Raw genomic sequence first — 18,844 nt, 5'->3', positions numbered from 1 at the left:
TCTCAGGGTCTGGACACCACATTGTACTTCCTCAACCTGTTATCCCTCTGAGAATGAGGAAGCTAATCATACTCTGACACCTTGACATAATGCTCTAATGCCACAGGCCCAGCTGCCTGGTACCTCCTCAGTCACTCAGGACTGTGGTGCCTCGTGGCCAACTTAACCTCCACAAGCCTGTTCCAAAAGGAAGGCCCCTTAAGCATGGAAAAGAATACCTTCACCTCTCCCCTCCATCTTTAACCTCTGACTCTTGGCTTTCCACACACATCCTGTCATAATCTCCCCATCACTCTGAATTTCCTGCCTTCTCAAGATGCCTTCCCACTAAGGCATCCGACACCTTCACCTAATTGTTCTGAGAAATGACACACACACACCCAAGCCAGACCCACTCTCTGACAACTTCCTATTGGCCAGTCAGACCACCACACAATCTTGACCACAACTAACTACTAAGTCATTTGGCATTAACCTGCTTCATGTTCTCTCAGATGAGGCCTCCAAACTAGAAAGGTTTGTAGAGCCCCAAGAAGCAATCTTTAGACTCCAATATTAGTTTTGTCATTTGTAAAATGAGGGGAAAGATGGCCGAGCACTTAACTGCTCTTACGGGGGACCCAATTTGATTCCCAGCACCCATATGGTGGCTCATAAACCAACTAAAACTCCAGTTCCAGGAAATCTGACACACTCTTCTGGCCTCGAAGGGTCCCAAGGCACACACACACACGGTACAGACATGTGCAAGCAAAACACTCATACACATAAAGTAAAAATGACACGTAACAAATAGTTAGAGCTTAATCAAGTGGTGTTGCTGACCTGGGCGTGATGGTTCACACCTGCAATCCTAGCACATGGAAGGCCAGTTTAGGCTATCCTGACTCAAAGCAGAACAGCATAAGATGGTGCTCTGTTTGTGCAGGGACACCACATAATGTAAGCGCTGTCCTGCATACTGCCCCTGCCAAGCCCCAGCAGGTCTGTGGCTTGTGCACACTCTTACCAGCCCTTCATGCTCTGTCCCCGAGAGCTACTTCAGTTCTCTTGGCCTTTCCACAGGCCCTGAGCAGACATACTTTGCCTTAGACCTCTGTTCTCCTGCCAACCCCACAGCCTCGTGGCTTACAGACCTCAAGCATGCTGCTCTCCCAGGCTTTCCTGGTCGGTAGCATCCTACTGAGATACTGTTCCCCATGTGGTGGTTGGCATGCTAACAACTGAGCCCCTGGCTCTTTGTGAAGCAAGCTCAGGTGATTTCTGTCACTCACCAATTCCATACCTGCAATGTACCTATTTGCTAAGCTTCCCTTGTAACCCCAAATCAATGCCTGAGATTCGCCCAGGGTCATTGAGAGACAACAGCATGTCATCTGAGACATGTTCTGAACTGAGGTGACTGCTTCCTTTCATTTCTGCTCTCACACAGTAAACAAGTATCCTCTCCCTGCAGTATAGGAACCATGTTTTTCACAGTTTTGTTCTTTTTGTGATTCTGCTATTTAAATTAGCCTCAAAATCTGGTGCGGGCAAACATAGGAGTGTGACAGACTTCATGGAGCAGAGCTGTGTGCTAGCTGAGCATGAGTTACAGAGCTGATGGCCATGAGTTGGTTAATAAGTCAACTGTGCAATACACTTACTTCCAGAGGAAGGAAGATGGAATTGGCCAACACAACGTGCTCAGTCTTATAAGTGTGAGGAGAACGTACACAATGAAGCTCAGTCTTACAAGTGTGAGGAGAACGTACACAATGAAGCTACAGATCGGCTGCATCTGTGGAATCCATTCATGCCTTACATATCCCCTCCCAGCCAGCAAAGGTCTGTTTCTTATTCTAGCCTACATTATTTGGTACTTTGGTTTGGTTTTCATTGTTGTATTTTTTTTTTTTAAGATTTATCTTCATTGTTTTTAACTCTGTGTGTGTGTGTGTGTGTGTGTGTGTGAGAGAGAGAGAGAGAGAGAGAGAGAGAGAGAGAGAGAGAGAGAGAGAGAGAATGTGTGTGTGCTGGCGTTATAAGTGGTTGTAAGCTGTCAGGTGTGTGTACTGAGAACCACCAGTATGTGAGTATGTGTGCTTAACTGCTGAGCCAGCTCTCTAGCTACTGCATTTTTTTAAGGTAGCAAATTCACCATAGATATACAATATTTGACAGAAAGATATCTAGAATAATGCATTCTCTAACAAATGCTTGCAGGACACCAAATCAATCACTAGGGTAAGTCACACAAATGCCTTGGGGTAAAGGTCATTTTTCCCCACCTCCTGGAATGGGGCTGGACATGTGACCCACTCCAACCAGAAGGAGGTCAACAAATATAAAATGAAACAGAGACCTAGGAAGGGCATGTTCTTTCTGCTCCTGAAACCCAACACCACAGAAAGGACCAGTCTGTCCTGCTGAATGAGAGACAGTCACTCCTGCCACCCCAGGGGACAACCAACCAAGTGTAACAAATAAGGCCATCCAAGGTGAGCCATTCACAGCCAACCGTGTACATACAACATTGGCTAACACACTGCCTAGCAAAGCCATAAGCTAAGTAAGCATGTTAAGCCACTAAGTCACAAATGGTTTGATTTGTAGCAAAAGCTAACTGACAGACAACTCCATTTTACGAGAAGGGGGAGGATCAGACATTAAGAGACCTGCTGAAGGTCCCACAGCTAACTGCTGTCCTGGGATTCTAAGCCATGTGGTCTGGCTTCACAGGCCAAGCTTTGGCAGCTCTTCTCCAGCCAAATCATTCCACAAATTTCAAATGTTTCCTCACTCAGCGACTCTTCTGAAGAAGGTTAAATGTAGAACATGGCCTCATGTGGCCCCATAAACACCCAACATGCAGTTCTGAGCTTTTGGCCTTGTCATTTTGTGCTGACACTGCCCTTACAGATTACAAAGGGCTCTGCCCTCTTCTGACGCATTCCAACCATTTAAAAATAACAAGACTGCCAGTGCTGACGGATGAACACGGTGTAGCAATACATGCGGTAGAATAACATTCACGCTAACTAGAGAGGGAGGGCCTGTGGGATGGCTCAGAGGATAAAGGACCTGATCCCCAGAACCCACACCGTAGAGGGCGGGAACAGACACCTACACGTGGTACCCCGATCTCCGTGTGTGGGCCAGGGCACCGTGTCCCACCCCCATACTCACAAAATAAATACATAAATGTAAAGGTAAGTTTTCCTACAGGAAGGGAGCTAGGCTTGGTGGCCCACATCTTTAATCCTAACACTCAGGAGACAAAGGCAGGGAGAGCTCTCTGAAGTCAGTTAGTTCTACATAGAACGACTCGGGAACTCTGACACGTGACACCCCAGGGACGAACAGTAGGGACACATGTCAAATGAAATGAGCCAGTCACAAATATTTAACATCCCTCAATATCTCAATACTCATGAGTCATCTAGAGTAAGCAAGCTGTTAGGAAAGGAAGCAGAAGGAATAGTTGACAGGGTCTGTGGGGAGTGACTGTCTAGCCATAGCTACTGAATCTAAATTGGAGAAGAGAAAAAGTTCTGGTGGTCTGGGGTGATAACAAAGTAAACAAATGTTAATGCCAGTGAACTAGTACTCTTTAAAATGGTTAAATGGAAATTTTCTTGTTATATATGCTTCACCAATTTAAAAAGAGAAAACAAAACAACAACAACCAACCAGCAAATAAAAGGTTGGTCTGCCAGTGACTACTGATGGGGTGATTGGATCCCACAGGGTAGAGCAACAGAGGCACATGGCACACTGTCCTCATCCTCATGCTCATAGCCACCGCAGATACAACAGCAGAATGGCCTTGGAAACAAGCTTGGGCCCAGGCACCAAAGCTCCCCCCAAAAACCACAGCCAGTCAGTTCAGAAAAGGTGGCACGGTCTGGCTCCTCTTGCTTCAACTTGGATTTGGTCTCAGGGGTTGGTCACAGGATGGCCTGATTTATTGTCAGGAAAATAATTTGACATTGAGAACTAGGCAATGCAGAGTTGAGACACACGGTTACAATTTCTGCTGGTCCTATGACTACATACTTTTCTAAACTCTTTACAGAAAATCAAGTTGTAGGAAAGCTTTTTCTCCCTCTGAATGCCCAGTGGGATTCAATGGGATTCTGAAAGGGGAAACAGACATTCCAAAGATATGAAAACCTCCTTTGAAGAGGGGAAAGGCAGAGAGTAAACCGGTTCTAAATTTTCCACAATAGATTCTTAAAAAAAAAAAAAAAAAAAAAAAAAAAATGACGCTGAAACCCAAGCTCATCCAGGACTCCACTGTCAGACACCCTCCCATTTTAGTCCTAAGAACAATGCCACCAGAATTTCAAGAATGGGATGCAAAGGCCCAGGCTGCACACTTGGAGGAAGTGCTTGGCAGGACTCTGAGCTGTAGCTCAGACTTGCTGGGCAAGTCAGAGGGGTTTGCAAACATCAAAAGGAAGGGGGTGGGTGAGTAGAGGAAGAAAACAGGAACCCACTTGGCAGGGGCTGAGGTGGACACTTTCCTACCATCAGAAAGGTCACAGGGCCATTCACAGCATCTGGCTCAAGCCCAGATAACCTGTCACCCACAGAATGAAATGCTGACATCCTGCCTGCCTCAGCCTTCACATCCTTCCAGTTGCTCTGGTAGAGACCAAGGTCCCTTGGAGCTGAGAGAAGGGCACTCCAACCCTTTCCCCACTTCCCACCAGCAAGCAGGAAACAGGTCAGTGAGAGGCTTTGCAGGCTCAGCTCTATCCCCAGGACCCTCAAGACTCATTTTGGCTCTGCCCATCGCAGCCACCCACCTGCCAGGACAAGGGACTCAGGTGATCATGACTGCCGTGCTTAGTGGCAAAAGAGGAGAGAAAGAAGAGATAAGCCACAATCCATTGCTTCCCAGCAGACGAGGAGCCTCCCCACCCAGCTCCTCCTACCCCTGTCCCAGAGGAGATTTGGGGCTAGAAAGCAAGGCTGGAAAAATCCACTCAGGTGTGGCAGTAGCCAGATGGGGCCCCATCCACCAAGTATGATTTGGATAAAGCCAACCAAACTGCCTTGCTCACCCAAACGTAAGCAGGAACGTGTTTAGAGGTATATGCATGATGAGGAGGGAGAAGAGGGGGGTGTTGGGTTGGCTGGTGGCTCCCCAAGCCCGTTTGTTTATTCACCTGTCTGTCTGTTCATTGCTTCCTTCTGTATGCAACACCCAAGACAAAGTTTCCTGGACACAGAGCTTTGCTCACTCAACACATCAGGAGGTGAGAAGTGTCTCTCAGGGGTCACTCTGCCACTGGGACAGGAGGGACACACAAGTTCTGGACACATTCATAATGCCCATGAGTCCAGCTCTCCAACTTAGAGCAATCAGCCAAGTCATGGGGCAAGAGCTATCTAGCTGTCAGCTCCCATACATATCAATGGTGCCATGAGCTGGGATGGAGCCGATGAGGGCAGGGTACAGGAAAGCTGATCAAATTTAGATATCCTCGTACAAAGCCACAGCCATTTCACATGGGACAAGTGCTTCTAACTTTCAGTGGGAATTACAACCAAAAGGGTGACCCACAAATACATTTGGGGAGTGTGGGCAGAGGAGATGGCCACAGGCTGCCTTACCTGCCTTGCCACCCTGCGGGCCTCCCAGTAGGGCTTCGAGTCCTCCACAGCTTTGCCGATTTTCTTAACCAGTTCGTCTAGCTTCACCGTTGCCTCGACCAGGACAGATCGGAATTTCTGGCGTGCATCCTAGCCAGGGGTAAGATGGAGGAAATACCATCAGCTCAGGAAGGAAACTGCAAACATTTGCTGCACCTGACCAGAAACATCTGGAAGGGGTTCACACATCACAGGGACCCAGTGCCAGGCTTGGCACCATCCAAAACCTGCCAGCCATTCTCAGAAGGATCCAGAATCCACTGTCCAGTAAATACCTGCCACTGGATACATGAGAGCTTCAAGATGGTCATGTGACTGAGAAGGAAACGTATTTGCAGCTTACTTTAGCTACACTGACATGGTATGTTTTTCAATCACTCATTCACTTATCCATTCAGAATAATCTTACTATGGCACTAAACTCTCAAATCTTCCTGTCTCCGCCACCTCAGTGCTGAGATTTAATAGGCATTCAACCACCACACCCAGTAATTTTTGTATTTTATTTATGTAATTTAAGAACCTTGTAAAAATGTGTCTAGTTGTTGGGTGGTGGTGGCGCACACCTTTAATCCAGTACTTGAGAGGCAGAGGCAGGTGGATCTCTGAGTTTGAGACTAGCCTGGTCTATAGAGAGAGTTCCAAGACAGCCAGACAAAACATGTCTTCAAAAACCAAAAGTAAAACCAAACCAAACAAAACAAAACAAAACACCAAAGTGTCTAGTGACTTACATTAGACCGCCCTGTGTATGTTAAAACCGTCTCAGTCCTCTGGGGAAGAAGTCTCAGTTGCCTTTAGTGGCTTCAGTTCATATGACCACAGCATTCCCCATGCTCCCACAGAGCCCTAAGCCACGGGACTCTCAAATGTTAGACAGAGTGCAGGCTTAGTGCAGGACCCTGACCTTAGGGCACCTCCAGTCTGATGGGTGTGTCCATTCTAGAACCAGCAGTGTGAGGATGCTGTGGAGCTCAGCAGAGACCCTCACTAGACCAGATACTGCAGAGAACTCCTAGAAAACCTTTAAAGGAGTAGGTAGAATCCACATAGAAGCCTGAGGGGAAGAGGCACGGGAACGGGGAGGGGGTTGCCCAAGAAGAACACGGTGGCCTTACTTGGCTGAGAAGAGGAAGGGAACATAAATGTTTGCAAGCATCTAAGGGAGACAGATGTCTGCAGTATGGAAAGGGCCTTCCTTCCAATCAACCTTACACACTTGTGTTATACATGTGGGACTGTAGGGCCTCCTAGTTCATACCCTTATCATCCCAAGCTATGGGCTGGAAGGAGGGTCTGGTGGTCTTCCAGAACACAAAGGTGTTACCACTGCTGCCCTTGCGAGCCCCTGAGCCCAAGCCCCATTTCTGACACGCTTTTACCTGGGTTATGTCATTGTCATCAGCTTTTGTGGAGTACACAAACCCCCCCCCCCACTGTTCCCTCTCAGAGGAAAATGGGGAATCCCTAAGCCTCAGGAAGTCCACACGCTTGCAGAGTTTAGCACACCCAGCCCAGTGTTATAGTGTCCTAAGCCCTGCCCGCTGACTTACATAAGCTGTAAGCAAGGACTGGCAATCCGCCTGTAGAGCTGTCTGCAAGTTATCCACCAGCGCTAGATGCTGAGTCATCACCCATGCTGGGGTGGGGTAGTAGTGATGGGTATTTTGAGAAAGGATTCTCCTTCTGTAGCCCATGCTGACCTTGAACTCACAACCCTCCTGCCTTAGCCTCCCTGAGAGGATGGGATCATAGCTTGTGATGGATTTCAGGCAAAATGACTTGATCATATTTTGGTTTTCTCAAACTGTCACAGGGTTTTGAATATTTCTAAAGTTGCCTTGGGCAGTTCTTCAGGGCCCGTCAGCCTGGCTAACTGTACTAAAATTGTTACCATTCAAGGGCACGGGTGTGGGGGCAGGACAGGTTTGATAACCAGGTTTCCCCAACAGTGAGCTACACAGCTGGATATCACATGATCGGCTCCATTCAGCCAACCCAGATATATTCATCTAAGTGGTCATGGCTAACAGGGTCATCTTTCCCAAGACAATGTGATCTAGTTCTTAATTTTTCCAGATATCATGGCTACTTGATTGACAATTCCCCCAAAGTACTGAGGCTTCGGAGCCCACAAACCAAAATGTTTCTCATTTGCCCAACCTAACAGCTTTAACCCCATGACTCTCTCTCCAGTGGGGCAACTCTGAGCCCAGGTGTGGTCAAGTGACCCAGGCTGGCCAATCAGCAATGCATAGTTCTAGCCACAGTGATTTTGGGGAAAGAGATCAAGGAATTAGAATTAATGAGACTTCATTGTAAAAATTTTCTGAAGCTTGGCAGAAACTTTCCCACTGAGGTGGCTAAAAGCATGGAGTAGCTGACTGTCCACTTTGGAACCATACAAGAGCCCAACAGAGCACAGCAGTGTAAAATAAGGGACCCAGCAGCCCTACACCCTACTCTTCTCCTCCTTAAGACAGACCACCACCCCTTCACCTCGCTTACCATTCTGTGCAAGCTATCTGGAATTGGACTTCTCTCAACTGCAACGGAAGTGGGCCTTTAACACCCGCAAGACTGAAACATACACCTTTAGTTAGTTACTGTATTAGTACATTAACGAGGGGGGGACAACCTACATTACCATCCTGGGCACAGCACTCTAAGTATGTCTGGTTGTTGGAGGGTTTCCGCCACTGGAGCAGAGCTGATGGGATTTAACTCAACTAAAGATTTCCTTAAATACTATATGAGCAGCTAGGTGCCAGATTTGTACTTCCTGCTCTGTTCCCTAGTTCAAGAAAAGACCGCACTATAGTTCTCTGTCACCTATGTCACACTCAAATGATCTTCTAAGATGGAGTAGAGCTGCTTCAGGATTGCGTGCACAGAAAACTGTTTTCCTGGAAAATGATCCATGAAAATGGGTAACTCCTAAGTACAAACACCTTGGGAAGATGGGCAGGTCTTTAACTATCAAAATACATGAGTCATTGGGCATGCTTGTACATGCCTATAATTTCAGCACTCAGGAGAGGCATGAGGATCTGGAGTTCAAGGCCACCTTGACGAAAACAAACAAATAAAAACAAAGGAAGCCATTTACCATCCCAGAGCTGGTGACCTATTGTTTTGAGATGGCTTGCTATGTAGCCCAGGATGGCCTGGAACTCACAATCCTCCTGCCTCCACCTGTAAGTGCTGGCATTATAGGCATGTGCCACCACACCCAGTTGATTTAAAAATCTGCACTCCAAGGAGTTCCAAACTGGTTCTCCTTGTGTGATGTCTTTAGATCTTCGAAGCATATATGACTCACATGGAGGGTAATTTATTTCAGCAAAGAACGGCAATCTCCTTGTTTGAATGTGTCAGTGTGTCAAAAACACAGCCCCACATCAGACAAGAATGCCACCCAGAACCAGTGTGCCTCAGGAACAGGGTGTCAGTGTCACTACACTGGGGACAAGTCCCTGTTTTCTGGCCAATCGACTTAGCCAAGGCTCAACCCTTGATTGTAAACTGAGAATAATGAATGGTTTCATGAAATGTCCCCGGAGCCAGTGGTATAAAGACAGGAAGTCAGGTTTTTAAAAATAACTGTCCTACATATTGGGGTGACATGTACTTCAAAGGTAAAGAAAGGCTCCTTGGTGATGCTGTTTATAAATACACAGCTTTGGTTTGGGGAGAAAGGCCACAGTGTCACAGGCTGAGTCTGGAAATGACCCTGTAAGACAGGCTCAACAGGAACCACAGCCCCAGCATGCAGATAAGACAGCTAGATCCAGGTGACATAATCTCGCTGAGGCTGCATGGTCAGTATCTCACGATACACAGTGAGCCTTCCAAACCAGCATGCAGTGGTCTAGTGGCTCCCCCCCATAGTCTGCAGAATCCACTGGGAAGGAAGTCCCTGAGACCTCTCCAGGAGCCTGATGCTAGAACCCATTTTCATATAAAGTAGGATTTGACTTTTTCCTCCTTAAAAAATTATTTAATAGAGGTTGGAGAGATGGCTCAATGGTTAAGAGCACTACTGGCTGCTTCTCCAGAGGGCCTAGGTTCAATTCCCAGCACCCACATGAAAGCTCACAATTGTCTGTAACTAAAGTTCCAGGGGACATGACACACTCAAACAGACATACATGCAGGCAAAATACCAATGCACATAAAAATGAAGTCATTAAAAATTATTTAGTGTATATGTTTATAGGTGTATTGGCATGGACGTGTGACCTCACATGGCAGTCAGAGGGTGACTGCAGTTGGGTCTCTCCTTTCACCAATACATTGCTCCAGGGACCAAATTCAAGTCATCAGTGTTGGTGTAACAACTGAACTATCTCACTGGCTGCATTCCTTTGCTTTCTCACCTTCATCCTCTCATGAGTGTTCCCTGGAGTTTTCCAGAAGCCATGAAGCTTCTGGAATCACAAGAAATGGAATATAGACAAGAGACAAACACTTCCACTGTGATGGGATGCAATTTGGATTTCCACTCCCTAAACCTGTGAGAGAAATCAAAGACAGAAAAGCCAGGCATGGTGGCACACACCTGTAACCTCAGCGCTGAGAGGCAGAGGCAGGCAGATCTCAGTGAGTTCAAGCCCAGCCTGGTCTGCAAAGTGAGTTCCAGGAAAGCTAGGGCTACACAGTGAGACCCTGTCTCGAAACAAGAACAACCACCTTTAATTTGCAGTATTTGTGGCAAATATACTTGGGGCTTCATACACTCTTTAGGATTCTCGATGATTACTGGAGATTAAAAGTGGTCCAAGCCCCCAAGGCTTCAGGTGTGCTGTGTGACACCACACCACAGCCTTTACATACGGACTGGTGCTGTAAAGATACATCTGGAACCAGGGAGACATCATGGTCTTGAGTGAGAGAATAGCTGCTCCTCCTTGAAATGCTTTTACACCTCCCCGACCTCTCCAAGGGGCACACTATCAGGTGCCATTACGTCTTTGGGCTCATCTTAAGGGGACTGGTATAGAGTCTGCCAGATAAAGACCTGATGGCCATCATTTAGAGTCACCACACTGTCCTGTGGTAGGGACAGAAGCCAGGGCTCACACACACAGGACAAATGTTCTACAACTGAGCTACATCCCCAGCCCTTATTACTATCTACTGGCTTGGCTTGGGATTTTTATTCTAGTCTGTTTGAGACAGCCCTAGGCTGGCCTCAAACTCAGCAATTCCCCTGCCTTAGTCTCGAAAGTGACAGAACTACAGGTGTGCACCACCACACCCAACCTCAAGTCCAAATTTGCAGTGGTGGCTCATGTCTTTAGTCTCAGCATTTAGGAGGCAGAGGCAGATGAATCTCTGTAAATGTGAGGCCAACCTGGTCTACAGAGCTAGTTTCACAACAGACTAGCCTACACAGAGAAACCCTGTCCTGAAGAGAATTTTTTTTTCCATTTCTTGGATGGTTGCTCATGTATAGTAATGAAGCTTCCTTTTGGGGCAAGGTGAAGTAAAAATAAACACCAGTTTAAAAAACACCAGTAGTATAGGCAGTCCTAGGATATGGTAGAAATGTTACCCAGTGTTAGGATGAACCAGAATGGTGGTTCCAGAGCCATGGTAAAAGCAACATGGAAACATCCTGGCTTACTGGCCAGTGCTGGGGTACGGAGGCTGTTTAAAGTAAGCTCACTGCAAACTGTGCCTTCCCAAGCTGTCCAATCTAGTCCTTGAGAGATTGTTGAGAGTTCCTAACACACACAAGGAAAGCACTTGAGCCATGTTTGGAGGAGTAGGTAAGTGTTCGCTGCTGGGTGAGAGATCTGAAAGGCTGAGAGGCTGGAACCATACCACAGGAGGCTAAAGGAACAGATTTTAATGAACTTAGCTCCAGCTTCACCAACTGCACACAGACAGCACAGTCCTATTCCAGGAACTCTGGCTGCTGCCACTGTCTGTCAGGTTTTCTCTCAGCTCACACCCCACAGCCCTGTGACAAGGGGAGCCAGGACGGTTATTACCTTAAGAATCCCACAGCAGGGTTTGAAGCTGACTTCTACTGTCACGGTAGAGCAGGGCTGGGAAGACAAGCCAGAAAGGCTGAGCCGAGCATGAGGGCGCAAGAGCCAGAGTGAAGAGCGAAGAGCAGGCCCAGCCCTGTGTGGTCTCCAGCACTCCTGACCATAGGATGGGTCCCACTCCACATGCTGAAGACATGGACAAGGCCACCTTGGTTAGAAAGGCCCCAGTCACAGAAGAAACGAATAAGAAGAGGGAGAAAATACAAAACCCTAAGCCAGGGAAACCTTCAGATCACTGTGCTATCTATCACAGCCCATTCCCTCGGTTACATTCTTTCTCCACTTTAAGCCCTGGCTTTAGTAGTGGAGACTTGGAAGGCCTGCCAATCCAGCTGGTTCCCTCCCTGAGGACTGCCCCACACACAACAGGGAGCCCTGATCCATGTTTCTGATACAAGCCCCTTCCAGAGACCAGAACACAGAAAGCCAGACGGAAAGACAAGGCAATCAAGAACCCAAGTGTAGACAAGAGCAAGAGGCGGCAGAGGGACAGCGCCCATGGCCTCTTGTTTGGGACACAGAGGAATGTGGTCATGGAACGTGCCAGTCAGAGGACACCTTTGAAGGGTGAGACACACGATAGCTAACTGTGAGAGGACAGCAGGCATAGACCAAGATCTCTGGGAAATCCAGGTCTCCCTGGAAGATCCAACTCTTCCCTCCCTTGGGTCCCAGGAATGCCCTCCATGGCCTTTAAGAACATGTTTGAGTGGACAGCTTAGCAAAGCACAGAGGTTTCTAAACCTGGGAAGATGCCAGGCCCCAGACAGCTGTGGTGTCCGTGCCAGATTCTGCTCCTAAATCCAACCCTTCCATGGCCTCACATGACACGTTCTGGTTCTTAACCAAGAGGAAGAAAAGATAGAGGCAGCACAGCTTCTTCCTGCAGGTCCCCCAGAACTAAAGGGGGCTCTAGAGAGGCCTTCATAGAATTCATCCCCTCCACGCAGAAGGGCTCTAACCAACTCTAACTTGATTAGCTTCCACACAAGTAGATGAGTACCTAGGCCCACACAGCCTCCCTTTGAACATGCAGTCAAGTCAAAATTGGAATGGGAAGAAAAGCTTTAGGGTTTTTAAATTTTTTTAAAATTTATTCTTATTTTATGTGCATTGTTGTTTTGCCTATATGTGTCTGTATGAGGGTCTCACATCTTGGAGTTACAGACAGTTGTTAGTGGCCACGTGGGTGCTGGGAATTGAACCCAGGTCTTCTGGAAGAGCAGCCAGTGCTCTTAACCATTGAGCCATCTCTCCAGACACCAGGAAGAAAGGATTTTAAAAAGCTTTTCATTCTAAAAATAATTTCAGGTTTGGAAAAAGTGAGGGTAAAGTGGAGATGTGAACATTTGGTATCCATTTTCTAAAGATGCAATCATCTTTACCAAAACGAGAACATTAACACTGACCCATCGCTACTGACCCGATCTGGGACTGTGGGCACTCATCAACCATCTCGCTTAAGTCTGGAGGCACACGCCTACAATGCCAGCACTGGGGAGACTGAGGCAAGAGAAGAGCAGGTTGTAGGCCAGCCCACATCACACTGAGAAAAGAAAAAGGAAAAGGAGAGAGAGAAAGGGGGAGTGAGGGAGAAGAGGCGTGAACAAGGTTTTCCCCAGGGTTCGTAAATTCCCCTTAGTTATCTTACCACATCCTTCTACAGTCCATTGGTCTCAACTCTTTAGTCTCATCTTCACAGCCTTGAATTGTTTTTAACGACGTGGGACAGTGATTCTGCCCTTTTGTTAGGAAATGGCTGCCTTTCAGTTCACCTGTGTCATCAATGCCATGGGACCAAGCCATAAGGACAGGCTAAAGCCATTAGGAAGGAATGTTTCACCATGCAAGGCCCAATGCCCCCCAGACGAAGAAACTCCTCACTCAGCCTTTGCTGCACCTGATGCAGGGGGTCAGTCAGGCATGCCCCCAAGAAGGGACTCACTACGGGCTCAGGTCAGGGCACACAGTTGGAGACATTGACAGACCCTGTGTTTTTTTTTTTTTTTTTTTTTTTTTTTTTTGTACGTCAGCCACACACACATTCTTGAACTCACAGGATTCTTTAAGTACAAGAATCGCTAAAGCTGTGCAGCTTCACTGGAATTCAACTACAAGCAGATGGTTTCCATGCTTAGGCCAAGAGGTTTAACTATTTCTACTTTGAGACCTGTGCTTAGAAACAAATCTGGGTCATCAGATTTCAGACATGCCGTGCTTCAACCACCAATCAAGCCGTTCCAAATACAAGGTCCACTTTAAAGAAGCGAGTTTAGAACCAGGACAGCAGGGCAAGTGCACAGCCCAGCCTCGGGGAGCTGAGATCATTTGGCACCTGCCACCACCGGCAGCCTGCATCCACCCACACCACGGCATTCCAGACAAGCCACGCTGCCTCACTTCTGCTGGCTTTCAGTCTGTCGCCCTCCTCACCAGAGCGATCAGCGTGGAAGGAAAGGGTCAGCGTCAAAAGTCCGCCATCACCACTTTACAGACACGCCCGAGGTAGCTGTGAAGGACGGCACCTGCTTCTGGGAGGAGAATGGGCTTCGAGGACAGAGGCTTCCGGTTTTCAACCTTACTTCTCTAGGCCCTTGAAAAACTTGTCAAAGTACTGTTTCAACAAAACCTAAGTTTTGTCAGCTCTTGTGGTACAAAGCCTAAAATCTCAGCTACTTGGGAAGCTGAGGCCAAAAGATTGGAAGTGTAAAGCCAGCCTGATCAACTTACTGAGACCATATCTCAAAATAAAAATTATAGGAAGGCTGAGGATATCAGTAGTGCAAACTTGCCTTGAATGCATGAGGCCCCACGGCTCTGCAAAAAAATTCAACTGCATTAAAGTTTAATCTGTTGTGGCACAGACTGGTCGCAAAGCTTTTGAATTTCCCAGTGTGTCAAGACTACAGGTGCTTTGTAACGCAGGCAGCATGTGACTCGCTTAAAACTGAAATCCCATGGCCACGGAATGGGAGAGCTGGAAAGGACTGTGCCCACAGTTAATTCGGATGCTTCCATGTTACAGATGAGGAAACCAAGTTTGTTCCCAACAAGGACGAGACTGGAAACTCAGCTTCCAGACCAGTGTTCTTTTCACTTCACTGGTCAACAGGGATCTCAGGGGACTCCTCCACACTCCCAAGCATGTAGCCCCAAACCATTAAAGCGGCCTCAGATCCCGCATGTTGAGTCCTGGCTCTACCTCCAGTGGCAGTGTGACCTGGGAGGAGGGAACTACCTCTCAGTGCCTGTTTCTCATTCACACCCTCAAGGGACCAAGATCACCTACACAAACACTTAACACACTTAACTTATAGTAAGCTCTCACTAAATCTATTTCTATGTAGGTTAGTCAACAACAAGAAGTAAAGGCAGGACTGGGCCTGGCTCAACATTACATGCCACAGACCATGCTGGGCACTGTATGAACACCACTTAATCATTAATAGCCCTTGTCAGGTAGGTATTGACTTTTGCATCTGAAAGAGAAGAAAATTAACCTCAGAATAGCTAAAACAAACAACTCAGGGCTGTAAAGATGCCTACCAGGTTAAGAGGACCTGAGTTTGTTCTCCAGGACCTGTGTCACAATTCAGTCACCTGTAACTCTACAGGCTCTGATATCTCCTGGTTTCTAAGTCACTCATATGCATAACCCCCCAACACACAGACTCACACACGATTGTAAATAAAAGTAAAAAGCAGGGCATGATGACACATACCCCCAACCCCAGTGCTTGGGAGGTAGAGGCAGGTGGATGGATCTCTGTGAGTTCAAGACCAGCCTTGTCTACAAGGGGAGTTCCAGGCTAGCCAGGGCTATATAATGAGACCCTATTTAAAAAAAAAAAGTAAAGTAAATCAATCTTTTGCTTGTTTGTTTTTGTTTTCAAAGACAGGGTTTCTCTGTGTGGCTTTGGAGACTGTTCTGGAACTCGCTCTGTAGACCAGGCTGGACTCGAACTCACAGATCTGCCTGCCTTTGCCTCCCAAGCACTGTGATTACAGGTGTGTGTCACCACTGCCCAGCAAATAAGTCAATCTTTAGAGGCTGCACAATGAAGGCAGCTCTCCTGAGCAGCAAATGGCAGCCTCCACCACGAAGGCCACACAGTTTCTTTCTACTTGTTTCCTACCAGAACTCTTCTACGGGTTTTTTATTCCAAGTTTCACAGTGGTACAGTGCAGCTCCTTGATCAAGTTCCAGCTGAGGAAGCAGATCTGTTTCCTAGCAGACAGACTCAGCACTGGGATTTGATTTCTCTAGGAGACCCAGCAGCCAGCAAGGAAAGATGCACCAAGCCAATTTAGCAACAGTAACTTGTTTCTTCAGCTCTGGGTGGCACTAATTTCTTTTTTTTTTTTTTTTTTTTCCCAGTAGGCACTGAATCTACAACATAATTAAAAGAAAACAAAAAAAAAAAAAAAAAAAACCAAAAAAACAAAAACAAAAAAAAAAAACAAAACTATATTTGTTTGGGGTGTGTGTGTGTGTGTGTGTGTGTGTGTGTGTGTGTGTGTGTGTGTGTGTGCGCGCGCGTGCACAGACACACACAAATGTCATGAGATGCATGTGGAGGTAACAGAATAACTTGTGGAGTTGTTTCTCTCCTGCCATGTGGGACCCAGGATTGGGCTTGGCAAGTGCCTTTAGCTACTGCACTACCTCACAGGCTCACATAGCACAATTTGTAAGAAATGGCAACACAGCAACAAATCCCCTATGTCCATTCAAGACCCACAGCACTGCTAACATTGGCCCCCTCTCCCTTCGTGTGGCTGGCCCACCTCAGGTTACAGTGAGTTCTAACCAAAGTCCTTTTTTGGCTGGCTGGTTAAACATTAAAGGACTTCTCAAAACACATGGTGACATGTGGCTGCTTATGAAGTCTGCTCCCCAAAGGAAAGGAGAGTCCCTGTGTCTCTGTGACAAACATGAGTATGGTAGTTTTTTCAACATGACCAAGAATTTTTCAGCACTGCTCCCATTAGGAGGAATCTGAAGTCAGGTCTGTCTGTGCTCTGATCAAGAAAACTCAGACACACCATGCTGGAAGTTCAAAGGATCAGACAGAATAAATGGTCAAGTTTCCATATGGTCATCTTGAGAACAGCACTCTGGGAGTTGACACACATCCTAAGAAAGTCAGGTAATCTGAGATCACCATATTGAAAAGGTGCTTGCCAAGGCTCTAGTTAAAACCAAAAGCTTTGCTGGGTGATGGTGGATCACACCTTTAATCCCAACACTCAGGAGGCAGAGGCAGGCGGATCTCTGAGAGTTCAAAGCCAGCCTGCTCTACAGAGTTCCAGGACAGCCAGGACTGTTCCAGAGAGAAACCCTGTCTCAAATAACAAACAAACAACAACAACAACAAAACCCACTTGCTTAACTCCCAGCCAAGAGCCAGCAACCTAAACAGGCACCTGAGTAGGCCATTGCGGATGTCATACCCTCAGATGACCACAGCTTCAACCACTACCTGGATGCAACTGCAAGACACTCCTTATGCAAGGACAGGCCAGCCGAGCCTCACTGCCTCCTCTCCAAATCCAGATGCACAAACCACAGCCTAAATACAATGGCTGCTGTCAACTCCAAAGGTGGCAGGTGCAGCCAGAAAGAGCAACACCACCACCCATTTCATCTCTTCTTTCAATCAAACAAGCAAAAGTCAAAACCCAAAGAAGAGACAGACAATCAACCTGTAGCTTCAAATCTATCACAGCAACTACAGCCCTTCCACCTGGGGCAGCAGACAAAGGGTGTACAAAGCCAAGAGAACCTATTCATCACACTTTGGCTGGGTTTAATGCCAAACAATGAGAGCAGTCCCACTACGTGGGTTTGGCCAAGGTTGTAACAAACAGCGGATATTCCTTTCATTGTCTGCCTGCTAGCAGTCAATTTCAGTCAGTGCAAACATGAGTGTCTTTTAGATAATCCAGCAAAACACAGCAAAGGAAAACTCAGACAAGAATAGAACAAAAATTTTCCGTCTTCCTTTAAGGAAATGAAAGGGGCTGATTCACCAAGCTCTCTAAGAGCTGCTTTGCAGATTTCTGTGACACTTAGTAAAAATCCACTGGGGTGGGGGTAGGGGCACCATCCATTCTTACTGCTAGAAACATCCATGGATTGCATGAGGAAGTCCAGAGAAAAGGGCTGAGCAACTGGGATGCCTGCCAAAGACTGAGGTTAGAGAGATGTTTAACACACCCAGCCAAAGCACACATGCATTATGTTAAATGTCCCCACAATAAATGCTGAGAAGGGAGAAAGAACTCACGGCTCAGTATTAAAAGGCTACAGTCCATGAGGACCACAGCGTTCTGCAATTTTGATCATTCTTAAACCTGGAGACAATGCTGGATCTGTCAACTGCCACACCTCAGAGGCAGCTGCAAGCGTGGATGAACCTGGGAACAATCACATGGCTTGTGCTTCAATGGCTGGCACGTGTGACCCAAAGATGGATCCCAGCTGAGGACCTAAGAACATTTTCATGGGTTTTTACAGCTTCAAAAGGAGATGTTCAATTTTTCTCTGTCATGGTGTCAATTTAAGGATTATGTGGGAATTTTTATATTTTAGCCAAAGCTCAGACTATATCATTTGCTACTGTGGCTATAGTGAATGAATTAGTGCAAGCCTTGAACCTTTTACACGAGGCTTAATCCTACCTGTGCCCACAACCCTTTCTTCGTCCATTTAGAAATGACTCAGATAAACTGGGCATGGTGCTATACACCTGTTACCCAACGCTGGGGACACAGAGACAGGAGGATCTTGAGCCCCAGGACAGTCTGTGAGACCTAGCTCGAGAGGCCAAGTGGGGGGCAGCAAACAAAACCCCTATAGTCCTGGAAACAGGTGACGTTTCCAGAATAGAGATAGGGCAGAGGTATTCAAAGACAAGCAGAAACTGAACTATTTAATTCTTACTATTTTCAATGGTTTCTAATGCTACCCATCAACCGCATAAACGAGGGCTTCTTGGTTTCAAACCATCCTAAAATGCCTTTCATTTCCCCATGAATCATTACAATAAGTATAATGATGCGGTGACTCACCAAGCAGTCCTACTGTTCTAGTTTGCTTTGCTTTCTGTTGCTATAACAACAATGCAACCAAAAGCAGT

General features: G+C 46.9%; 1 protein-coding gene across 2 annotated transcripts in view; it reads right to left on the bottom strand.

Moving 5' to 3' along the window:
- Sh3bp5 (SH3 domain binding protein 5) overlaps positions 1 to 18,844 on the bottom strand; it is a 62,598-nt gene that overhangs the window by 31,605 nt on the left and 12,149 nt on the right. The window contains exon 3 of one of the 2 annotated variants that reach the window (XM_051204763.1): positions 5,605 to 5,733. The exons of the other annotated variant lie outside the window; for it this stretch is intronic. Within the exon in view, the coding sequence (XP_051060720.1) occupies positions 5,605 to 5,733 (129 nt within the window). The remainder of the gene's footprint in view (positions 1 to 5,604; positions 5,734 to 18,844) is intronic. 2 annotated transcript variants of the gene reach the window in all.

This window comes from Phodopus roborovskii, unplaced genomic scaffold (assembly GCF_943737965.1).
Source record: "Phodopus roborovskii unplaced genomic scaffold, PHOROB, whole genome shotgun sequence".
Lineage (NCBI taxonomy): Eukaryota > Metazoa > Chordata > Mammalia > Rodentia > Cricetidae > Phodopus > Phodopus roborovskii.
The sequence above is the reverse complement of the archived record's forward strand: the minus strand, read 5'-3'. Positions and strand labels throughout refer to the sequence as shown.